This window comes from Mustela putorius, unplaced genomic scaffold (assembly GCF_011764305.1).
Source record: "Mustela putorius furo isolate JIRA1106 unplaced genomic scaffold, ASM1176430v1.1 tig00000785_pilon_pilon_pilon, whole genome shotgun sequence".
Lineage (NCBI taxonomy): Eukaryota > Metazoa > Chordata > Mammalia > Carnivora > Mustelidae > Mustela > Mustela putorius.
In genome coordinates, this window is record NW_025421480.1 from 4,349,835 (window position 1) to 4,374,959 (window position 25,125).

A 25,125-nucleotide genomic window follows, 5' to 3' on the forward strand; every position below is an offset into this window, starting at 1 on the left:
CATAACCGACATGTCAGGGCCAGGAGGAGGGTGAAGCCAGTGAGGTGCCCAGGTGCCAAGTTTAAGGAGACGCTCACTCTTAGGGCTGTGCCCACGCAGGGTGTGAAGGCTGCCCTCAATTTCCACCCTTAACTGCAACCCAGCTGTGACCAAATGATGGTTAAATCATTTGGTTAAGGGTTAAATCAGAGTGAATGAGTGACATTAAACAGATTTAATACTATTCTTTCTCCCAGGGGAGATGTACTTAGCAGTTTGGGGATTACAGAAAAAGAAATAAAGTTCCTAGATGGTGAAAGATCCCCTCAAAATTTTGCGATAGTTTTCTGGTGACCTACTCTACCCAGGAATGAGGCTGGTCCTGGGTTTCAAGGACACTGACGTTAACAGTACCAGTAGGGAGGAGGCCTGTACATTCAAAAAAAGAATTTGCATCGACGGAGCTCCTTCTCTGAACATCTTTCCACTTGGGTCCTCGAAGAAAAGAATTTAGAATAATTTTACTATTTTAAATTCAGAACCCACATTAAAAACAAACAAGCAAAGCCCACACGTAATTAGAGCAGGAAGCCCTCTTTCAGTCTTATCCTCGAAACTGTAATGCTACACAAGCAGATTGAGGGAAAATTTCTCCCTGCCTCAACGGAACATTAAGACAAAGATTACTACATAGTGACAAAGTGAAATCATCTCAGGAGGATAGAGTTCCTTGCTCACTAATGATTATCACCTGCCAAGAACTAGCATGCTATTAATACTTACAAATTTCTCTGGACTGGAAATCCATTACTAGCAAAAGTACAAGTCCATTTTTATTCTAGGTAATTAATCTGATTGGACTTTCTCCTGATTGCTGCTTAGCAGAAAAGGATGCTGACTCCCTTCTCTGCAAAGAACAAGCAGATCTTTAGAACAAGCAGATCTTGAAGCATCATTCTCTCTCTTTATCATACCCTCTCTGTGTCCAGTGAGTTCTCCAACTGCAGAAACTTGTCTAGGACTATGATCTTTAGCAGAAAAGATACCCAGTGCCCGACGGCTGCTACGTAAGGAAAGAGGTGGGCCTGGGGTAAAGGGTTGAGGAGAAACCCAGGAACCAGGCTCCCAACCCCAAAGGAGAACAAAAAGTAAGTCGCACACATTCATGTTGATTTTTCCAGAGAATACAGAATTGAGACCCATCAGCCTTCAACCTTCCTATGTTGCTTCCTTCAAAGAGAGCGGAAAAACCATTTATCTCGTGATAAACAAGATGGCGCTCAAAGAAGTAAGTTCTAAAGTGTTGACTTCAGTCTTCATCCAATCTCCAAAGATGTCTCAGGCAAAGAAGCTACATGTTTGAAAATGCTTCCCAGGTTCCAGTCAGCCCACTCTTCCCCAGAGAGTGAATTTAAACTGGAAAAATCAGAGACTGCAAAAAAGTCTCTTAAAAAGGGCTTAATACTACACATCAGTTACCACAGCAATCAGTGGAGAATTCTGAAAATACATGTGATGTATATTATAGATATTTCTGAATTACTTGGATTTTACTCTCTAGTCTGATTATCTGATCCGACTTTTGGGTCTGATTTTTTTTTTTTAATTCTGAAATTAAGTTGCTCTAAACAATACGTGTCATTAAAGAAAAATGAGAAGGTAAAGATAAGTGGAAAATAAAGTCACTGAGAAACATCCCACCCAAAGATAACCTCTGCTAAAATGAACACTTTATACACACACACATACACACACACACAAATATATTTCCCTCTAGACTTTTATGCATGTTTATAGCATGCATATTATATATCTTTAAACTTGTGTTTTCATTTTTTTTAGCATCTTTCCATGTAAATAAATAAGTCTTAACATACTATTCTTATTCACTGCATTATGTTACACTGGGCATCAATGAATGATTGACAGGCATAGGGGTATTAATATCTCAGCTCTTTCACTTCAAGGTGAAGATGACTGTGAGATTGTATTTTGCACTGCTTTCTGGGTGTTGTCCCACTGGATTTAGAACCATTTGCTCTCTGTGGTTGCTAGTTTAAAATGCATGCTTTATTGACTGCCTTGCCTTCCCTGTCACTTCTGTCACTCTCCTGTGTCCCTGCACTTTCCCATACACTACTCACACTTGAATCCTTGGCTCGGGGTCTGCTTCTGGTATTACCCAAACTAAGACACCTGTTCCAGTCTCGTCACCAGCAGGAATTCCGAAAGCATGGCCTCTGTGTTGCTGCAGAGGTAGGGTAGGAATTCATCCAGTCACGCAATGGGAACTCTCTTCTTACTTCACATCAGTATAACATTTGGTGCATTTACAGAAAAGCAGGGCGCTTAACACCAAGTTCATTTTTCGCATGGAAAAACTGTAGACTCTGAGGTTAAGCAAATATTGGACAAGGTCATGCAGCTAGTTAGAAGAGCCAGTACCAGACCTGCTTGTTTTTTGCTTTTTGTTCTTTTTAACTAGGAAATTGTATCTTTGCTAAGTAGCACGTATGTGTCAAAAGTGAGGTTGACTTGGGAAAAATACGCATTGCTTTTAGGGAGCCTCAACCTTGAGATATGGTCTATTCAGAGGATTTTAAAAGCAGAGTTATTTGCTCAACAACTGTTTCATTCTTGATTCTAATCCTTACTTCCCATCTTCTTTATTCTTTACATCACTTCCGCGGCACGCCTTCACTTCCTCTGTCACCTAAGTGGGACTGTCTCTACCAGGCAGTCTACGGGATCACAAACTCACAAGGGCCATTTGGTCGAACCCTAGTAGGCTGGACTCCTGGGGGAGAGCAACGTACATAAATAGTTAGAGTTCAAGGCCGGGTGGTAAGTCCTCTGGGAGGACAGAGGAAGGAAAGATCCATTCTGGCAGGGGGAGCAGGGAAGGCTTGATGGAACAGGTGGCCTGTAAGCTGGATCTGGAAAGATGGGTAGGATTTCAGCAGGCGGATGTCAGGGTAGGGAGGGGTGAGAAGGAAGCAGCAGCATGAACAAAGGAAAATGCACTACGGGTTCAGGGAATGTTGAGCGGATTGGGGTTACAGGCTCCCAGAGCACATCGTCAGGGATGGAAGGTGCGCCTTTAACGTTATATGGCGAAGAACTCTCCCCTCAATGCCCGGGAGTTACCGTCTTACTTGGCGAGTGGCAGCTCTGTTAGCAGGGAAGCGTCGTAATTCAATCTACAGTTCAAGAATATTTGTCTGAAGACACGGTTTTTTATTGGACACTATTAATTGTGCTGTACTCAGTCTTCCTTTTACTATAGAATAAAATTCACATAGAACCATATCAGAGTCTTTTACCGCGACTCTGACACCACATGGTATCTGGCCTTTGCCCGCTTGTCCACCTCAGATTGCGCCACTGACATCTGTACACCAAGCTCAGAGCACACTGGCTTCTAGAAGTTCCTGGAAAACACCTGCTTCTGTTCGTCCCTGGCCCAGGGATTCTGCACGGCTTCTTTTCCCAGCTTCCGCACGACTGGTTTCCTTCCCTGCCCCCGCCCCAACTTTCACTGAGGTGTAACACACATAGAGCCTTGTATGAACGTGAGGCATCCAGGAGAAGGGTTTGACTTGAGTATGTTGTGAAACGGTTACCCCAGTAACCTTACTGAGCATCCATCATCTCATGTAGATACAATAGGAGGGGAAAAAAGGAAAGAAAAATTTATATCCTTGTGATAACTCTTGGGATTTCTTGCTCTCTTCACAATTTTCCCACATATCATACAGCAGTCTTAGTAGTAGCCACCATTTTCTACGCCATATCCTCAGCCCTTACTTGTCCCGTATCTGGAAGTTTGTACCTTCTGACCCCCTTCCTCCAATCCCCCACTGGCTTCTTCTTCTCTTTTTTTTTTTTTTTTAAGATTTAATTTATTTATTTGACAGAGACAGAGATCACAAGTAGGCAGAGAGGCAGGCAGAGACAGAGGGGGAAGCAAGCTCCCTCTTGAGCAGGGAGCCCGATGTGGGACTCGATCCCAGGACCCTGAGATCATGACCTGAGCCAAAGGCAGAAGCTTTAACCCACTGAGCCACCCAGGCGCCCCCCCCTGGCTTCTTCTTTATGGATCACACAGTCATAGTCTTCAGGATATGGCCTGACCGTGGCAGAGTGACCAACATACACAAGAAGCGAAGAAAAGTTTGTTGAATGAATAAACTGAATGAAGTAGGATTCATGTTGTTAGAAAACTGGAAAGACATTCCATTGCTTAGAGATATACCTAAATCAGGTGTTCAGCCTCTGATTATGGAGGTCTGTATTGAGGGCTACGGAACATGCTGGTTCAAGTGTGCAGAATATCTTACAATTTTGGCCGTCCTTACTCATGTTTGCCAAAGCATCGTTTCTAGGTGGAATTTCCTTCCAGGACATTTGTTCCTTCTTCCCCTCATTTCCCACCTCCAGCATTTTCTGGACGTGGTTTCAACTAAGTGCGAGGCTTGGTAATTTTCCTAATGATCTGGAAATGGATTGCTTTTTTGCAGATGGCCATGGATTGAGTTGCCCAAGACCCGGTCATAAGTCATGACTTGCTGAAAAGAAAGGGAGTTTTTTGAAGTGGAAGGGGCCTTTGGAGGTCATCCAGCAGCTTTTGAAACCGCTCCAGCAGCCAAACTAGTAGGCCCAGTACCTTCCCTGGCAATCTGGTTTCCTGATTTACTACGAGGTATGGAGCTGTTTATGATGCTTTTGATAGAAAATAAATGACTCTTAATTCTACCATATGATGAAGTTCATATTTGAAATGTCTGAATAGGTTTTTCAGACCATGGTTCTACAATTGGCTATAAAATTTTACAGTCTTGTTTCAAGGATATAAAATTCTGTGATTGGAGCCTCTACTCCGGGCTACAACTGGAAGAATTATAAACGCTGAGGCTACAGCTGAGAGACACTCCTTCCTGGCTTTGGGAGACAAAATGCATCAAACAAACAAAAAAAAAGCAATGGATAAAGGTTGGTAGGGCTGATTTGAGACTACTTCTAAAGTTCAATTTCATCTGGAAGCTGAGGAAAAGAGTATTAATTAACACGTCCTATGATTTCTCGGGTGAAATGCAATCAGAACTGTAAGACACTGTTCCTAAACCGAGTTCATGTGGAAAGAGATTATTAGTTTTCAAAGTATTTTAACTGTGCTGATGGAGGCCATGAGAGACCACGATACGGTGGCCTTGTGGGTATTTGGAAGGAAGCTCTACCCTCGTTCATCACGTGGAACGTCTTCCTCTCCAAACATACGATTTCTTGCCATAGTTCCACGAATATCATACAACTCATTCTCACCACTTCAGAGTCACAAGAGCCCAAAGAACATGCTTATATAAACTGGCCAAGATTGTGCTGAAGGTCAGCATCCACGGTTCTAAAGGGAAGTTACAAGCTTGTATTTCCTAGAGTTGTACTATTCAAGTGGCTCCTCATTCCCTAAACACATCTGACACCTCTGAACACGGTCAAGGCCGGGAAACCCAGTCAAAATAACCTCTGGGCAACAAAAATGGGTGGCACAAAAGTCATGCACAAAATCGCCAGCAGTTTTTAAAAGACCATCCTCTACCTGTACCATCTTCTCCACGAGCTTGGGTCCTTCCATTTCATACTGAACTGTCATAAGCTCTGTTGTTTGGTTTGCTGTTGCTAGTAAAGCAAATTCACCACGGTGAGGCGTAAGGAGTAAGAAACCATAGCATCGGGGTGTCTGTGTGGCTCAGTCAGTTAAGTGTTTGACGCTTGATCTCAGCTCAGGTCATGATCTCGGAGTCCTAGGATCGAGCCCCATGTGGGGTTACGTGCTCAGTGGGGAGTCTGCTTCTCCTCTCCCACTCCCTTTGCCCCTCCCCTACTCTATAGCTGCTTATTAAATCAATATAAATAAATATGGATCCTAATACAAAATGAGGGCCTAGAGGACAACAGAGGTTCTCCAGGATGACAGCAGTTTTACAGAAGAGAGTTTCATCACCCTTCGTATGTCACATTGAATAGTGCCGGAAAATAAATGCCACTTTTTGGAAATAGTTCCATCAGGAAAAAAATATTTTAACTCAAAAAAATGGCCATTAAAATGGTACATTTCAATTACTTTCAAAATTCACATAGGTGGCTCTCCAACACTGGATGTCACCTGACAAATAGGGTTTCTTGAAGTCTTTCGATTCTTTTTTTTTTTTTAATTTTTTTTTATAAACATATATTTTTATCCCCAGGGGTACAGGTCTGTGAATCACCAGGTTTACACACCTCACAGCGCTCACCAAAGCACATACCCTCCCCAATGTCCATAATCCCACCCCCTTCTCCCAAACCCCCTCCCCCCAGCAACCCTCAGTTTGTTTTGTGAGATTAAGAGTCACTTATGGTTTGTCTCCCTCCCAATCCCATCTTGTTTCATTGATTCTTCTCCTACCCACTTAAGCCCCCATGTTGCATCACCACTTCCTCATATCAGGGAGATCATATGATAGTTGTCTTTCTCTGCTTGACTTATTTCGCTAAGCATGATACGCTCTAGTTCCATCCATGTTGTCACAAATGGCAAGATTTCATTTCTTTTGATGGCTGCATAGTATTCCATTGTGTATATATACCACATCTTCTTGATCCATTCATCTGTTGATGGACATCTAGGTTCTTTCCATAGTTTGGCTATTGTGGACATTGCTGCTATAAACATTCGGGTGCATGTGCCCCTTTGGATCACTACGTTTGTATCTTTAGGGTAAATACCCAGTAGTGCAATTGCTGGGTCATAGGGCAGTTCTATTTTCAACATTTTGAGGAACCTCTATGCTGTTTTCCAGAGTGGCTGCACCAGCTTGCATTCCCACCAACAGTGTAGGAGGGTTCCCCTTTCTCTGCATCCTCGCCAGCATCTGTCATTTCCTGACTTGTTGATTTTAGCCATTCTGACTGGTGTGAGGTGATATCTCATTGTGGTTTTGATTTGTATTTCCCTGATGCCGAGTGATATGGAGCACTTTTTCATGTGTCTGTTGGCCATCTGGATGTCTTCTTTGCAGAAATGTCTGTTCATGTCTTCTGCCCATTTCTTGATTGGATTATTTGTTCTTTGGGTGTTGAGTTTGCTAAGTTCTTTATAGATTCTGGACACTAGTCCTTTATCTGATATGTCGTTTGCAAATATCTTCTCCCATTCTGTCAGTTGTCTTTTGATTTTGTTAACTGTTTCCTTTGCTGTGCAAAAGCTTTTGATCTTGATGAAATCCCAATAGTTCATTTTTTCCCTTGCTTCCCTTGCCTTTTGCGTTGTTCCTAGGAAGATGTTGCTGCGGCTGAGGTCGAAGAGGTTGCTGCCTGTGTTCTCCTCAAGGATTTTGATGGATTCCTTTTGCACATTGAGGTCCTTCATCCATTTTGAGTCTATTTTTGTGTGTGGTGTAAGGAAATGGTCCAGTTTCATTTTTCTGCATGTGGCTGTCCAATTTTCCCAGCACCATTTATTGAAGAGGCTGTCTTTTTTCCATTGGACATTCTTTCCTGCTTTGTCGAAGATTAGTTGACCATAGAGTTGAGGATCTATTTCTGGGCTCTCTATTCTGTTCCATTGATCTATGTGTCTGTTTTTGTGCCAGTACCATGCTGTCTTGATGATGACAGCTTTGTAATAGAGCTTGAAGTCCGGAATTGTGATGCCACCAACGTTGGCTTTCTTTTTCAATATCCCTTTGGCTATTCGAGGTCTTTTCTGGTTCCATATAAATTTTAGAATTATTTGTTCCATTTCTTTGAAAAAGATGGATGGTACTTTGATAGGAATTGCATTAAATGTGTAGATTGCTTTAGGTAGCATAGACATTTTCACAATATTTATTCTTCCAATCCAGGAGCATGTCTTTCGATTCTTGATTTATTCTTTGATTTAATGCATAACAGGGAGTGTATCAGAATTCTGAAATGTGATGGAAACTACTTTCCAGCAACAACATTAGATTTGTAGTCAAGGGGTGTCTGGGTGGCTCAGTTATTAAGCGTCTGTCTTCAGCACAGGTCATGATCCCGGGGTCCTGGGATCCAGCCCCACATCGGGCTCCCTGCTTGGTGGAAAGCCTGCTTCTCTCTCTCCCACTCCCCCTGCTTGTATCTCGCTGTGTCTCTCTCTGCCAAATAAATAAGGAAAATCTTAAAAAAAAAAAAAAAGTTTTGGAGTGAATTTGTCAAGTGAAAGGAAGAGCTTAGGGCAGAATGGGCACCAAGGTTCTTATCCAGCTCTGGCCCTAACAGGGATCTTGATCCTAAAGCACAACTCTGCCTACAATCATAGGCCTATGTGCCTTCAAGCTCCTGTCACCTTTAGGCCCTCTCCTCCTCTGTGCTGCAGAGACAAGTACTTCGAAGACCCAGGTTCTGTCCCTGCCCTTTATACCTGGTGCTTTGGGGAGAAATTTACTCCCCTGGACCTTTGCCTGGAGTGTCTCCATCCCACTCCTTCACATCCTGATGGAATTCTCGGTTTTCATCAAGGCCCATCTCAAATGCTACCTCCTCTGTAACATTCTCCTCCTCAAGTGGCCCACATGCCTCACAGGAAGTGGTGGGAGCCTTCTTTGTGCTCCAGGGTCACCCGGCTCCTGTCTTCGCTGTGACGTGTCTCAGTGTCCTCCACAGGGAAGAAGCAAAGCATGGTGGCCATGAGCCCAGGCCTGGAACCTGCACACATCGAGGCCTGAACCCTGCTTCCACCAGTTGTGTGTGACAAATCTTGGACACGCCCTCCCCGCTGAGTCTCAGTGTCCCGACTGGAAAACCCAGAATAAATACCACTCAGTTCATGGGACAGAGCGTGGACTACATGAGATAATGAACAAAAAAGTCCATCGTAGGTCATGTGGACAGTTCTCGGTGCATGTCGGTTAGCGCTGCTACTGTTACAAACTCAAGTCGGGTACGAGTCTTTTTTCACTAGACTGTGAGGCTCATCAGTGAATCCTTAATAGTGGCAAGCCCTGCCTTAGCACACAGAGCATTCTTCGTGCTCACCGATAAATATACGGGATTGCTTTCAGCATCCTATGTGGTCTCCCAGGACTGTGCCCTCCTGAAGGGGTTACGTCCTGGGAGGGGCCGGACCCCTGTTCTTCATGCCCCTGTTTGCCGTGCAGTGGCCTGCCTTCTGCCTGTTGTCCCAGCAGGATTATTAATAGCACCCTCTGGGAAGTGTCTGGTTTAGACAATAAATTTTATGGTCACCCTAGTTTTGAGAGGTGTCTCATCAGTTTTATGGCCAGAAATTAAGCTCCTTGCTGTGCAAAACACAGCTACTTTCTTTTAAAGATTTTATTTATTGAGAGAGTGAGCGAGAGAGTACACGAGCAGGGGCAGAGGGAGCGGAAGAGGGAGAAGCAGACTCCCCTGCTGAGCAAGGGATCCCGACGCGGGGCTCAAGTCTCGGGACCCTGGGATCATGACCTGAGCCGAAGCAGATGCTTAACCGGCTGAGCCACCCAGGCGCCCCCACATGCAACTTTTGACATGGGGAGCAGTTGGTCAGTTGCTGTCTAGGGTTGAAATCCTTCATACAGAGAAAATGTTCAATAAAGAGCTGATAAAACAATAAATGGATAAAAACTGGGACACTATTTTCCTTTTGGGAGGAAATAAATAGGGTAGAATTTTGGATACGAGTCTAGGAAGATAGGAATACTGGACTGAGAAATTTTTTCTGCCATTTAGGATTAGAGGTGGGATAACCCTATGTGAGTAGAACTTTAGAGAATTTAATAATAAACCGAAAACAAGATATAAGATCAAGATCCGAGAAAAACCCAAGTTAAGGGTATAGGTGCTCTTTGGCCTCATATCTACTTGTGAATAGTATTTTCAGGGAATGCTACAGTGAAATTAAAAAAAGAAAACCTAGTTCAGAGTTTTCTGTTTGTTTGTTTGTTTAATACTAAGCAATGCGGTTCCCTGACCTAGCCCTTGGAAAAACGGTGAAGTAGTTGCTTTCCTCATTAATCCTCAGGCTCCTTTTCTTAATTTATTTAGTCCTCTGTGTCGTGCCCTCAGACCCTCCCCACACACCCTTTTTCCTTTGTCCCCCTCCCCCCGTGCACCTGTATACAGGCCTTGACAACCCAGAGTTCTTTGGTCAATCTTCAAATACCCCAGCAGTGTTTTTCTTTCCAAGTCAGCTTCCAAGTTGTGGAATGAAAGGTGTTATTTCCTATTAAGGGAATTTCAGGCACCAGAAAACCCACTGGGAAGAAAGGCAACCCGCGAATGAGGAGAGCGTCCTGGAACACTTCTGGAGGCAGTGCACTGAGTCGATGGAAAGCAAGGGCTTTGGAGTCAGGCCTAGTTGGGTCTGAATTCTGGCTCTTTGCTGTTGGCATTGGGGCTCTGGGTCTCCATGTGTATGAAAGGAATAATAATAAGACTTGACTCTAAGGTTGCGTTCAAAATTAACAGGATTGTCTTTGTAAAATACCTAATAATATGTGAAGGTCAAAATCTTGCATGCGGGTTAGGAGTTAGAGCTTTGGAGGTAGACAGACGGGGGCGGCAGGGGGGTCTAACTTTTGCTCAAGGGGAAATAAACTCGACTCTCAGAGTTCTGGAGAACAGAGATAACAGTGCTTTTCTCAGGACTGTTATTTGGGCTTGAATGCATGTAAAAAGATTGACTCCAGTCCTTGGAATATGGTAAGTTCTAAATGAGGTGTGGCCTTCTCTAGTAACAGTTATAATTAGATTATTCCACTATAGATGGGCTCACTGAATGACAGAAATTATTTTTCTTGTCATTATTAGTGAATCATTGGCATTTCTGAATTCCTTTGGGACATGGATATCTTGCTTGTTTAAACACGAGGTGGAATCCTGAATTGAATCAGTCATTTTATATGATATCTCTTATGGAAGGGAAACTTAGTCAAGGTTTGAAATCCATTGCATTTTTCCAGGGGCAGCTAAGGAAATGCAAAACTACAGAGAAATGCCTTGACCTTTCTGGTCCCCCACTGCTACTTACTGTGGTCATTTGTGTGCACACCCCCCCACACCCCGATAAAACAAGGTGACTGAATTCATGTTTAATGTCATTTGGGCTGTGGAGAGCCGTTTAGATCACTCCACGTAAGCCCCTGTTATGAAACAGGATTCTCGTTCAGCTGCCTCCAGGCACGTAGATGTACCCAAACTCATGCTCTGACAGAAAAACAAACATTTGGTTATCTCCTTGTGCGTACTTCGGGAGAAAAACAAAAAGGATCTGACCTTCTGGTATTCACTTCTCCATCCTGCATCCGGCCCGTACACAAGTCAGCAAGGGCTGGGAACGACAAGCCGGCCGTGCCATTCTTTGTTGTGAGCTAAAACCCGGCCAACGCCAGAACGGAAAACAGAAACAAGGAGTGTTACTGCTCTACCGAGGCACACTGCCTTCTTCAGATCATGTTTTTCCAAAGAGCTACACCTGAATGTGACTTGCTGGGATTCCAGTAATCCTTTTTTATGATCGTGGCTACGAACCTTTTGGAAAAAGCCAGGAATGAGACCACTGTCTCTGGTGTGCAGCAAAACCCAGAAGCCAGAGTGTCCTGAGTGCCCGGACGGAGGAGCCTCCTAAGCCACAGGCCAGCGAGCCAACAGGACATTGTAGATGCCGCAGACTGTTTGCATTTTACTAGTAGTCCAAGGGACCAGGAAAAGGTTGCACAGCAGGTCTATTGTCCTGTCACAAGGACGAAAACAAAACCAAAAAACCACAAAACCAAAACCAAGAAATGAAACCACGGAAGAGATGATGTATGCGGGCTGTGAACCGCTTTGCGTAATGAGCTCACGGTCAGGGTCACGGTCTCCTCCGGTGTGACGTGTGCTTTACAGCCTCTACAAAGCAAAACTAGCGAGTCACGTTGCCATTGTTGCGGTTATCTGTTACCTGCCTAGTGCTTGTCTCCCCTGCCGGACGGGGAGCTGCTGGAGGGCAGGACCGGATCTTCATCCTTCTCTAGACTCTAGAGCCTGCCACACAGTAAACACTCAGGAATGCTTGATTGTATATAAATCAGAACCTTGACAAAACAAGGCTAAACTGCTAAATGGATGGTCAATTTGTTAACATTATCTGTGAGTTCTTTTTTATATTTCAACAGCTACAGGTCCTTACTTTCCAATCTACACACTCTAAGTTACTCATTTTTTTCACGCATTCCAAAGACATTTCCAATGCACCTACACCACAGGCCAACTACCGATGGGGTTTACACAGATGGGAAAAAAATCTTTTCCCGTCCTTTAATGAGATTATTGAGTCTGTGTCATGAGCCACAGCCTATATATTCAGAAGCTGCCCTAATAAATATTTTTGGGTTTACTTGATAGTCTTGGCTGTCGCTTGAAACAGAAAATCAGTTCAACACCGCAGCCGTTAATATTGACTGAACGGCCCCAAAACCTCAGCTGGCCAATGTTTTAATCATATGGAGACAATCTGAGTTTTACTGCCATCGAGAAACAACAGGAATATCAAATGCAGGAATTAGGAATGCATATCAGTTTTCACAGTGCAGTTTGGCAATTGTGAGAGCACACTTTCTTGTTGTCAGCAAAGGGGCTCTCTGGTAGCCAAACTATTGTTCTGGTGGGTGGTGAGTCTAATGACTTCACTGGCCTCTCTGACTTTGATCTTTGGAGTTTCTGAAGTTGTGGGATTTTGCATGCTACACTGATAATCTGGGAAAATGTACAATCACTATAAAAGGAAATTTTCCTATTAGTCCAAGAATAATTGTTTATAGCAAAACCACCTGACAGAAACATGTGGGTGCCTATCACCCTTAGGAAGACCAGAGATATTTTTACAACTGAGGATTATTTGCTTCCCTTTGCACAAATCCATATGGTGCCTATTCAGACACAAGCCTTCAGCAATGTTGTCTCATTCAACCCCAAGAATAGAGTTCACGAGTTTTGCTCCAAATTTGGATAAAAAGAAGCTTCATGAAGAGTTAGTTGTTTCATCTTCCCCAGCCCAATTACTTGAGGTCAATGGCATGTAAACTCAGCTGGAGTAGGGCAGCAGTCATGAATGAAGTAACCAGGAAGGACGGCTTTCCAGCCTCGGACATACCCTGCTTGGACTATGCCCTGCTTCCTGTGGCTTTCTCTCCTGGAGTAAAACATCTTCCTGGCTGTGCAAGGGACAGTTCTTCTCCCACAGAGAGAAATCTGTCTCTTGCTGACCCTCAGAGTCATCTAGGGGCACCATGGGTAGGAACAGCCATGCAGGAGGGAGGTGCCCACTATTTGCTGGGCGGCTTGTCCCAGGGGGGCTGTCTGGTTCCGCGCATGTCTGTTTCCAAAAATTAAAGGAGCGAGCAGCGAGAAGGAGCACTGAGCCAAATGAGCTGGCTGAGGAAGAGAAGAAAGTGTTCCTCCAGAGAGCACCCTTCCTCTGACAAACAGGAGGGGGAAAATTCTGGATGGAGTGTGACACCAGCTCTTTTCTTTTCCCAAATCCTGTCCAGAGGCTGCATTTGTCGGTTAAAGTCATTCTAAGTGTGACCAAGTAAACCTGTCTAACTAGGGCATTTGAACTAGAGAAAACACCGGTTGCCGGGGATGTGGAAAAACCTGACTGCATAGATCACAAAAAAAGATCCATCCTTGGTCCAAACAGAGGGCAGGGAAAGTCACCGTTATTATTTTAATAAGCCGAAAAGCACTATGACACTTGGTGGCCTGGGAAGGAGAATGCAAAGTGACTTTCCTCCTCTTACCACTTCATTCCATTTTCCATTTGTTCATGATGTGATTTGAAGGCACTGCTGGACCTTCCAAAAATGACTGGGACTATTTCAATGGACCTCAGCCTTGGGGAGTGCAAGCTCTAGGATTATCTGGTATTGCAGAGAGCAGGAGAAAAGTTCATCCAAATTAAACAACAACAGACTACATGGCATTTATACAAAATCCTTCTACTGTCCCCAAAGCAAAATGGTCTCTGCCCCGCTGGGGCACACATCCTGCAGCCTGCACCTTGGACCTTTGTGAAACCTCCTGCAGCACTTTGTGTACTGTTGATTTAGGCTTAGCTTCCTGGTGGAGGCCCACTGGCGGGCATGGTGTGGTAGGAAGAGGAATAGATTGGGAGACAGGGAACCGGGTTCCACGTCTAGTTCTACAAGGCACACAGCTTTCTGAGCTATCAGTTCCCTCTGTGTGAAATGAGAAGGTTAAATAAGTTGCTACTTTGTATCTCTAAAACTCAACGAGCCAGAAGAGAGTGATACAGAACACAGGTCATCGGCTGGAGAAAACAGACAGGAAATAATCCAAAGTGGCACACGGCATGGTGTGTCCAGGCCTTCCTGGAGCATCGAAAGTTCTTCAACGGAAATAACTTCTCACTCCTCCAATGCCTCTGTCCCCTCGTTTGTTTGCCTCATCACCAATTTTATCCAGTTTTCATCTGGTGTGCTCATTATTGACACATATGTTTTATCTTCCCCGTTGGCTATAAGCTCCTTGAAAAGATGATCCGTCTTTTGATATTCTGCCATTTCCAGCTCTGGATCCGTAAATATTTGTCAAAAGAATCAATGGTTCCAGGGAGAGTGTTTAATGAACTCTTCTAAATAATTATTACATTTAAAAGAGAAACTTCAGACTCAAATGTTTTACTTGTCTCAGTTCATAAAATTGGATTCGAGCTTCTAATTCCAAGGCATTCACAGCAATGCACTGTTCTTTTACTAAATATTCACTGATATCCATTCTGAAGACCTCTGTTTTTTACCCACTAATGTTAAAAGGCTGCTAAATAAATACGCAGATAATAACGAGAACTGCTTTTTGTGCCTGGAATGACACCATTATTTCATATAATTCTTAAAACCGTACTATGAGATTTTAGATGAGGATTACTGCTTCTAAGAAACAATGCTCTCAGATAGGAACGGAGCCAGGTTTATCCGACTCCAAAGTTCATGCTTTAAACTAGAAGTGAACAAACACTTCCTCTCTGTTTGATATTCTCCCAACACAACATACCTAGACTCTTATCTCTGTCTCTAGCATGAACCCTGCATCACTGCGAGGCAACAGAACCAAAATTATGGAAGACAAAGGCAGTGTTTTCAAGCTTTGTTGTAGTGAAAAGGCAGTGACTTGTATTTGGAGTTCTTAAGCTCTCGGAAAGATGCTTACTGAGCCACTGAGCGGCTGTGTGAAGTTAGGAAATTTACTGAAGCTCAGTAAACTTCAGTTTTTTGTCAGTGAAATGTGGACAGCAGCACTTACTGCAAAAAGTTTTTATAAAAACTTGATGATGAATTGTATGTTCAAATACCTAAAATGCACAGTAGTTGCGTGGTAGGTCCTTCCTGTCCCCTCCCAACTCTGCCTTCCAGCATGAGCCCCACCTTCCCAAAGTCTGTAAGGTTGGAAGAATGAGCTCTGCATGTATAGGAACACCTTGGCATCCCTGTGAGGGAGAACTTCTCCTCAGTTTGACCAAATCCTGAATAAAATGCTTTACCTCCCAAAAAGATACCAGAGACCACCAAGGCCCCAGCCACCCTGAAAGGTCTTTGCTGTCAACATTTCCATTGAGTTCAATTGAAGAGAATTTTCTCATTTCGCCAAGAACAGAATTCTCTGAGGTTTTTACTTGGCTACTCAGTGATCCAGAACTATGCTCTCTGAGAGCCCATCCCATGAGGATACTTATATCGAGTAAAATCAGAAATATTCTTTCTCATATTTTCTTCCTTAATTTATTTTTAAAAAATGGGACCACTGGTTCTGCAACAGCAGTGACCTCTACAGGGGCATCCACCGATTTGTTTGCCAGACATGAAGTCTCTTGGATTGGAGACATCAAGAAGCCAATGCATGGCTCCTGAGATATCTCACAGCACAGGAGCGGAGGCCAGAAATGGAAGCACAGTTACAATCCAGCCTGGGTTTTTGTACCTAGGAACCCCAAGCGGTGAGTCTCTGACTTTTCAGGACACTAGCCAGACCTGATCGGTAACGGTGGCCCTCAGCCACCCCAGTCACAAGTACTTACTGATGTTTGAGACTAACCTAGAAACAAACACCAAGATATGTGGCATGGTGTGCACCACTGAAGGACTCTTGTCTCTTTCTCCTTATTGAAGCCAGCAGGCTCAGAGCCTTGCAAACCGAAATTGAGGAAAGCAATGGACTTCCCTTTGTCTCTTGCTCTTGACCACGTAGCCTCAGTGTTGGGTGCTGGCATCATGCCCGACCCCGTATCTGATGTAGGACTCCCCGCAACTGAGATCCGTCCCCACCGCTGCCCCGCCCCGCACCAGCACAAGCTTCCTGGGCTCCCAGGGTGGCCTGTTCCATTTGGGGCAACTTCAGCTGACAGAACATTTGCCATCTAAGAAGCCAAATTTACCACCCTCTAGACTGAGGAGTTTTAGATTTTTTCCCGCACGGACGTCCTTTTGGTCTAGTAAAGCTCCTTTTCAGGATCATGTTTCTAAGGTCAGAAGTGCATACTCTCTTTTTTTAGAGAGAGAAAGAGAGAGAATGAGCAGGGAGGGACAGAGGGAGAACAAGAAAGAGAATCGTAAGCAGTCTGATGACCCTGAGATCGTCACCTGAGCTGAAATCAAGAGTCAGACCTTCAACCAACTGAGCCACCAAGGCTCCCCCAGAAATGTATATTCTTAATAGGGAACTATGTATGTGTGTGTGTATACGTGCGCGCACGCACACACACACGTATGTGTGTATATATATAAATATGTGTGTAGAAATATAAAAATATATATATATACTAACATATTTTTTTAAAAGTGTGATATAGATTTATGTTGTCTTCCTTACATGTTAATACTAAGATCTAGAAGTAGGTATCATAAGCACCATAATTTTGAAGTAGTAGGTGTAAGAGATATTTTGAAACATTTGTATCAACTGTGGTGTAGTATGAAAATAGCTCTGATTTCTCTTGGTGACAAGGCGATGGTTCTGCTAATACTGCTGGGGTCTGCTGCTGACGTTCAGAGCTAAAGGGAAAGGGAAATTTCAGTTTCAGGGCAGTAGAGACAAAGATGCCATTTTTTACCACCCAAATTCATAGACTCCCCTGAATTGTCATAGATTACCCCAGAATTGTCACAGACTAACCCCACAGAGAAAGAACTCTCTGTGAAGAATTTTTTCACAGAGATTTTTAAAAATCTGCTTTTTGCAGCCACACAGAGCAAATCGGTCCTCTTGAACTCTCCTGCTTCTCCTAAATTAAGCCTTCCGATTCAAACCCGACACTGTTTCCAGAATCTTTGGTAACCTTATCGCTTTCTCTGCATGAGTTAGAGTTTGTTAATTTCCAAATGAAAGCACAGCGCCCGGAAAGTTAGCAAGCATTCCAGTGTGTTATGACCAGCCCACACATCCCCAAAGGAAGGAAGGATAAACTTGGAGGGACACCTTGGCACCCTCTAATGATGAAGTGATCTCTCACTTGGGTAAGAAAAATCTGTCAAAATGGTTGATTAAGTATTTTAAAGTCAAAGCAGTAAGTTGTTTAAAAAGAGGATTAACTGACTTTTAATGATGGCTTGATTTTCCTACTGAAATGATCATTTTAAACTTTAATGTGTTACACAAGGGATCAGGAACACAAAGGAAAAAGGAAAAAAAAAGTTTTCTTTCCTCCCAGATGAATGACTGAGTTTATCATTTGTTTAGCCTACACCGAATGTGTGTATTTAAAGCCTTAAAAAAAAATGTTATTTATTTATTTGACAGACAGAGAGCACAAGTAGGCAGAGAGGCAGACAGAGAGAGAAGCAGGCTCCCCACTGAGCAGAGAGCCCAACCCGGAGCTCAATCCCAGGTCCCAGAGATCATGACCTGAGCTGAAGGCAGAGGCTTAACCCACTGAGCCACCCAGGATTCCCTATTTAAAGCTCTTGAAGACTGCACCTTTTCGCAGATAAACAGGAGTCTCTGCTGCTAGCCATAAATTAGACATAGCAGGAGATCAGCAGATGTAAAATTCATTAAGCATCAATTCTGTGCTGGGGAACCAAAAGATGAATAAGAAATGGCTTCTGTCCTCAAGGGAAATTTAAAATTTAGTGAAAGATGTAAACATATGACAAAAATAATTATACAAGGAAGACTAACACCCCGCTATCTTGGAGGGGGAGAACTATCCAAAATGATACAAAGAAAAGAGTTGAGCTCTTCCAATCAGTAGACTTAAACTGTCAAATGGTTTTGTTAACAAGGCAAAATAATACCATAGATTTGCAAAGCCTCCTGTATTACCATACTCAGCAAATACCCTTAGAGTTGCTAGAATATTCTTTGTCTTTCCTACTTATTTGAGCTCTTCATGATTATCCCCATAAGCTTGCACAACACCTTGCACACAGAATCCTCTCCACATACTATAGATAAGTGAATGAAGGTGCAACATACAATGGGCAAGGTGGGGAAGGGTGTGAATCCTAGTTCGCAATTGAAAGCTGTGTTAATCCCCCTAAGTCTTTGATATCTCACCTGTAAGGTGGGGATAATAACAAGAATATTAGGCTTTTGATAAAGCTTAGATGATACCTATAAAAGACTTGAAAAACAGTCATCCTTCAAGGAATGTCAGCTGTGGTCACAGAAGGAAGCATGTAGAACTGATGTTTAGGCCTGGAAAGAAATACAGTGATCCACTTCCATCTCTGTTTTTAAAGAGTGAGCTCAAGAGATCGTAGGCTCTCCTTAAGGCCACACTCCCAATGTGAAAAACAGGAACAGGTGCAAACCTGGTCCTCTCATTTTCCTAACTTGATAAGTTTTAATAATAACCAGATAACCCTCCTAGGTCAAAGGGGTCTTAATATCATTTGGCCTTCTGAAACACTGTGATGCCATTGTCTGCTATTGTCTGTTTTCTCCAAAGTTTACATTCTCTGAATTCACAGAAGTGAGATATCTCACATTTCCATATCATTTGTCAAGTTGACGTCTAGGAGGCAGATATATATACCTGAAGCTACACATTTCTGTATTGCTGCACATATTTAACGAGCTACAATGAGGGGTGCTGTCTGCCGGCCAGAGGATGTGGCCCTGAGACATGAACACGTCCTCAGCAAAGGGGTTAAAATAGACACAACCTATTTTTTCTCTCCAGTAGTGGGCTTGAGGGTGACTATTTTTCATCTGTTTATCAAATAAGACACTCCTATGACCACAGACTTCAATCAACAGTCAGGCAAGATTATTTCCACATACATAGTTTCAATCGCGAAGTGAGGAGTTGGTGCTGTAGAAAGATGTTTGCTTGTTGTTTACACATGTGTGAGGAACTGGCTGATCCAGGAATTAAGTGCAACAATGTATGTGGAAACAAAATGCAAAGGATCATCTAGCAATAATAACCAGATCATTTTGTTACTGTTGCTTTTGTTACTGCTGTTCAAAGAAGCTCAACAGCTACCTATTGAATGAATGCTTGCATAAATGGTTATGTTTTTAGCTTTCAAATGTCCTGGTTATAATCAATGCCTTAATAAAACTTGCAGAAGATAAATCCTCCGAGTTCATGTAACGGTTAAATTATATATTATGCAGGAACGTGTTTAGTATAATCTGGCATGTGTTCAGCCCTTAACAAGTGTTAGATGAATCTTAATTTGTAAAATGATCAGTAAGGGAAAATTAAAGATAGCTTGAAAACTGGATGAAATTTAGATTCCTAGAAAAAGCAAGTGGCAATGAAATCTCATTATAGACCTGCTGGGCTTTTATTAACTGTAAGTACAATATCACACATCTATCGACTTGCCTGAAACAGTGCTACTATAATTAGAAAATATAATGCATTATCCAGGGTGTGTGTTGTAATTGCACGAAAGCAGAGGGAGGTGGCAAGTTTCCCATAGGTGATAAGATGATCCTCCTTCAGCTTTTAGAGTCCCAACTATAGAACCAGGTGGGATCATTGTGAACGCAGATGGTATTTGTTCTAGGCAAAGTCAACTCAGCTTAGCATTTCACATGAGCTAGTCAAGTGTTCCCCTGCTCAGTGTGTTCTATTTTTTTCCCTCTCTCGATGTTTAAATAAATTACAAGAGTGGAGGATTTTAGCTTGGAACTACTACTAATCCATACCACAAAAGTCATGTTTGTGAATTTTTGTGTTCTTGGTGTCATAGCCTTCAAAAACCCTCTTTGGGGAGAATTTTTTCATTAAGTCATGTATTTCCTTTGTCTCAAATTCCCTTGCCTTCACAATCCGGAAATGTTTTCTTCCTGGAACAAACCCTCAGGTGTGTCTTCTCCTGAGGGTTACTGTATTCGCCAGCAGCCTACAATCTTACTTACCCTGCTTTGCCTCTCAAACAGGTAAGTGCCTTCAAACAGATTTATCCTTCAGCCATGGGATTCCTTTATTACAAAGTAATCTAGAAAAAAGAGATGGAATCCAGAGTTTCTCTGACTGAAGGAGCTGGGAAGGGCTACATCAAAAACTGAGAAACAGCAATGCAGCTTCTCAGCCTCTAGGGTTTGCCTCTCCCTCCCTTGTGGCTGACGCCCCACTATTGCGGCACTGTGCTGGGTTCTACGATGACCCTGGACGAATGTTACCCCCTTTACCCAAGCTCCCTCAGCAGCACTGGGGCACTGCGTCATTCCAGACAGTACACGGGAGTGCTGCAGAGGCTAATCTGGCCGAGAATGGGGGAGACACGCAGTGACCTCCCTTTCTTCCCAGACACTGAGACATCTTGACTTTGTCCTTGAAAAAACCTCCTGCTTTGATTCAAGGACACCACGCCTCCTAGCAGAGACTTTGTTTTTAAAGCCCCCTCTGAGCTGCATTCTAAACAGCCTTCATATTTAGCAGCAAAGCTGTGTGTGGAATGTGACGGCACAAATTGCGGCAGAGACAAGGGTGTTCCTGAAGCTAAAATCCCCGACGTAGCTCAATCAGAATGAAGCGTGCAGGGATTCTCGCCGCCAGCTCCAGGTCGCCCACTTGAAGAGTGATTATTTCTCTCCTGTGCACATTTATAGTTTGTTCCTAGAATATGGCTGATCTGTGAAAGTAAGAACAGTGCGAGGCTTATCAGCCTTGAGTTTTTCAAAGGCTGGACTAGGTGTAGTAGGGATTAGGTCTGACCATCTCGGAGATTCTGAGATTCTAAGCAGTAGATGTAGAATCCTTATTTTATTTATTTTTTTTTATAGCACAAGTCTTAGACTCCCCCCCCCCAAAAAAGCTATTCTAGCTCTCCTGTTTTGAAACCAAATTCACTAGAGACACTACTGACTGTCAATTTACAAGGTGGCCCTGAACCTGCCTTTGAGACATGCTTGAAACAATGACAAGGTGTACAGAGAAAGCAGCTCATAAAAACTTCCCCTCGAGAACCAACGCAAAAAAACCCCATTCTCTCTCTTTTTTCCCTCTGTATTCTACCTCCCTTTCTCCTACCCCTCTCCTGGCAGAGTCAAGATAAAGACCACTTGGACTGCTTCAAAAAGAATGAAGCTAATTCAGACAGAGAAGTTGAATTCTCTCTTAAATAGGCTGCTTTCCTGTTCTTGCCGGGCGGCTCCAACTCTGGGGGCAAAAGTAGAAACAAATCTTTCTGAACGGTGTATCCCGTATTAAGTAAGGCTCTCAATTCTGCTTTTCCAAAGGGAAGACCGTGCCTACTGTTAGGGAGACAGGTTTAGCTATTTTGGAGATCGGAGAACCCCTGGTCGAGAGGAGACGTCACTTTTTACAGTTTGCACGCTGCCCTCTCCTGGTGAGTGTTAACAGCACACCCCATGTATTTATTTTCATCCCATACCTGGGTGCAAGGTCCATGTGTACACATGAGAGTTTGTTTAAAATATTCAGGAAATCACACTGAAAGTTTATACCGGAAGCTTATTTGAGGAAACACACTCATTATTAAGCCTTTGACTCTTGGGTTCCTATTTCAGGATGACAATCTTTATGCCCTCTCCCCCCCGCACTCTCGGTGCTTTGACCCTCTCCCTGTTCATCACCCTCTTAAGGCCACGTGGCTCTGGGACTCTGCTCTGCACATCAGTGGTCCGCGTGAGCTGGGCCCTACAGACCAGCTGGCCAGTCAAAGACATATCTCCACCCAGAAGTGGTGGCTGTGGGAAATACCTGTATTTAGACTAGGGACTTGAGGACCATACTTTAGCCTGACTTGCGCTCAAAATTCATTCTACACATGATTAGGTCAGTGTGTCCAGTTTAGAGAAAAGAGAACTCTGGGGTAGGAAGAGAAACAGCTAAGCAAACACAGGAGTAGACAGCACCAGAGGCCAAGTTTATAACCGTGTATTTCCCCTTCGAAACAATTTGTCTTATTTGCTGGCTCTCTGTATGACTTGTTTTAAGCCCAATACTTGGCCCAGGCAGTTGCTCTAATTCACCACTTTCTCCTAAATACTTAGTGGACCCTGATACTGACAAAGCGCTTGCAACCTGGCAGGACGTGGCTGGTCTGATCTCTTGTGTGCCTCGGCAGCCTCTCGGTGTTTGGTGTTTGTCCTTGACCTAGGCCGGCCAGTCCTCTCCATATCAATAAGAACTCGGGCGCCCAGACTGGAAGCCTAATTCCATTCCTTTGCTTTAGAAGAAGAGGACTAAGGAGTTGTTGTTTACTTTAAAGAGATTTCAAGGCAAGTACCTTGTTTAAACTTTACCAAACTTATAACTTGATGGTATCTAAAGCTCTAGCCCGCTATCCTAAAACACAGAGGGAATGAACTTTCGATTACTTCTCCCAGCGAAGAGTGATAGCACGAAACAATGAGTAATCAAAGCACGGTTTACATTTATCTTTGAAAAGCTCTTAGTCCAGACAAAGTGTGTAAGTATACATATTCAGCCTCACATTTACAGTCACTACTGACATGCCCAAAACTGCTCTTGAGCTTGGATGGCAAAAGGCAACGGGTCTCCGTGTATTGCAGATATTATACTTTTAGATTGAAAAATGTGTATAGTGACACAAAACTACACTTTTAACTGCAAATAAAATTGAGTGGGGTCAGTTAATTAGTGTTTATTGAAATAGGTAAATTCCTGACAATTAGTTTCCTTTGTGATGTAAAAAGAGAAAAATATTCATATAAAATCAAAATGCTCTCTGCAAAATAAAATACTCACTTGCCATGTCTCTTCTTTGACATGGTTTCAAAAATACCCCCTTATATCATTCGAACTTGGCATTGGGCAACCCTATGAACAGTTTTCAAGCCTCCATGGTCGAGCTAAGCATGCCTTTTCCTTAATGACAAAGATTAATTTGATTTAAAAAAACAGGTCAGTGTAAATTCTCCATTGTGATATGTAAAACAAATACCTTTCTTACATCTGCCTTATCTACTTTGGGCAGGCACATGTCTTGGATCAGGGGTACCCTACAGTCCAGGCATGACAGAATGGGGAACAGTGCAGGGTTTGAATATGTTCCACCCAGAATCCACCGAGAAGAGCGAGAACATACTCAAGTTCTCTTGTTCTCTAGTAAGAGAACATCCTCTACCAGCCCTGCACCTGCTATAGGGCGGTTCTCTCGTGGAACCAGAGTCCTTCACTGCAGGAAAAGCTCTTATTCGGGGATTCAGGGCAGCTCTATGCCAGCTGTTTGAGGATCGTCCAAAGCAAGGCTAATCTTCTAACTCAGCCTCCACTCAGTCCCCACTGGCTTTTCCAAGGCAAAGGCTGAACTCATTAGGCAATGCTAATTTAATCACAAGTAATCAACAGGAAAAAAAAAGTTATGTAACCATCTTCAAAATCTGAAATCAAACATGGTCATATATATATATATATTTTTTTTTTAAATTTATTTATTTTTACTAAATTCACGTCTCAAAATAAAATGAATAAAGACAGGCCAGGACATGGCCAGGCATCTACGGATTTTAGTATCAAATAAAATCAAGCCCCAGATGGGCACGTCCTCCCAAGATCCCACCTACGACACGGTTCCAAGTTCATGACTTTTTAGTGTAGCGATCCGGGAGGTCTCGGAATTCTTCCCACCGGACGGTGCACAACACCGACGCACGTTCACCTCCGAAGACGATGCCCGGGTAAATCAGGCACACAGCAGGGGTCGCTGACCATTTCACCGAGACACCCCGTCCTCCCTCCTCGGTCTCCGGCCACAGCGACGCGACACGGCGCTGTTCCCACTCCCGAGCGCGGCCCACGCCGGCCGCGCTTTTAGGCTCAAACCCGTGCTCCGTCCGCGCGCGCTCCTGCTCCTCGGAGGAGGGTCCCGACCCGCGGGGGCGGTGGGGACTGCTCGGAGCGCGCTTCCCAACAACCAGCCGCGTCCGCCTCGCCGCGGTCTCAGCCACGACGGGGTCCCCGGGACCGGCCGGGGGCAGCGTGACAGCGCGCAGAGCCCGGCGCGGCTGCAGAGACGCGGACGCCGAGCGAGTCGGACGGCCCCGTCGCAGCCGCGGGGACCCGCGTGGGTGGCCGGACCCCGCGCCCTCCGAACGCGCGTCAACCGCTTCTCCCTCGGGGGGACCCGGGACGCGCCCTCGCCGCTCTCGGCGGGGACCCGCCGAGGAAGCAGCGGCGCCAGGGACTTCTAAGTGCCCCGCGGAGGCAGGAACGGGGAGCCGTGTCCGCGCCCCGCGGTCGCGACGTACCTGCAGTGCCGCGATGGGAGCCTCGTCCTCGGGGCCCTGTCCGGCGAGCCACAGAGCGCCCCGCGGGCTGCGCGCCGGCTCTGCGTCTGCCGCCTTCGGGGGCCGGCGGCCGGGCTCCCGCGGACGCGCCTGCGGGGGCGCGCGCGGGCGGGGGGCGGCGCGGGGCGCGCGGGGCTGCGGCTGGCGGCTGTGCACCGGCCGGGGCTGGGCTGTGCCTCCGCGCGGCGCTGCGCCCGGGTCTCGGCGCGGCCCGGGCTTCCTATTGGCTCCGCGCGCCGAGCCGAGGACACGCGCCGCGCCCCCGCCCCCGCCGGGCCTCGCTCGGCCCCGCAGGCGTCGCGGCCCCGCGCCGTGCCCTCGCTCGCGGGGAGTCTCCTCCGCCGGCTGCAGGCTGGCTGCGCGGCGCTGCGGTGGCGGGAGCGCGGCTGCGAGCGGACTTCCCCCGAGCCGCCC

General features: G+C 44.7%; 1 protein-coding gene across 3 annotated transcripts in view; it reads right to left on the bottom strand.

Annotated features, from left to right (window-relative positions):
• Positions 1-24,845, bottom strand: part of GREM2 (gremlin 2, DAN family BMP antagonist) — a 111,092-nt gene extending 86,247 nt beyond the window's left edge. Inside the window, exons 1-2 of one of the 3 annotated variants that reach the window (XM_045084648.1) lie at positions 24,673-24,751; positions 11,254-11,348 (exon numbers count right to left, since the gene is read on the bottom strand). In XM_045084648.1, coding sequence (XP_044940583.1) covers positions 11,254-11,282 — 29 coding nt within the window. In that variant the 5' untranslated portion in view covers positions 11,283-11,348; positions 24,673-24,751. Of the gene's footprint in view, positions 1-11,253; positions 11,349-24,672 lie in introns of all 3 variants that reach the window. The other 2 variants (XM_045084646.1, XM_045084647.1) reach the window with 2 other exon arrangements.
• Between the last annotated feature and the right edge of the window lie 280 nt (positions 24,846-25,125).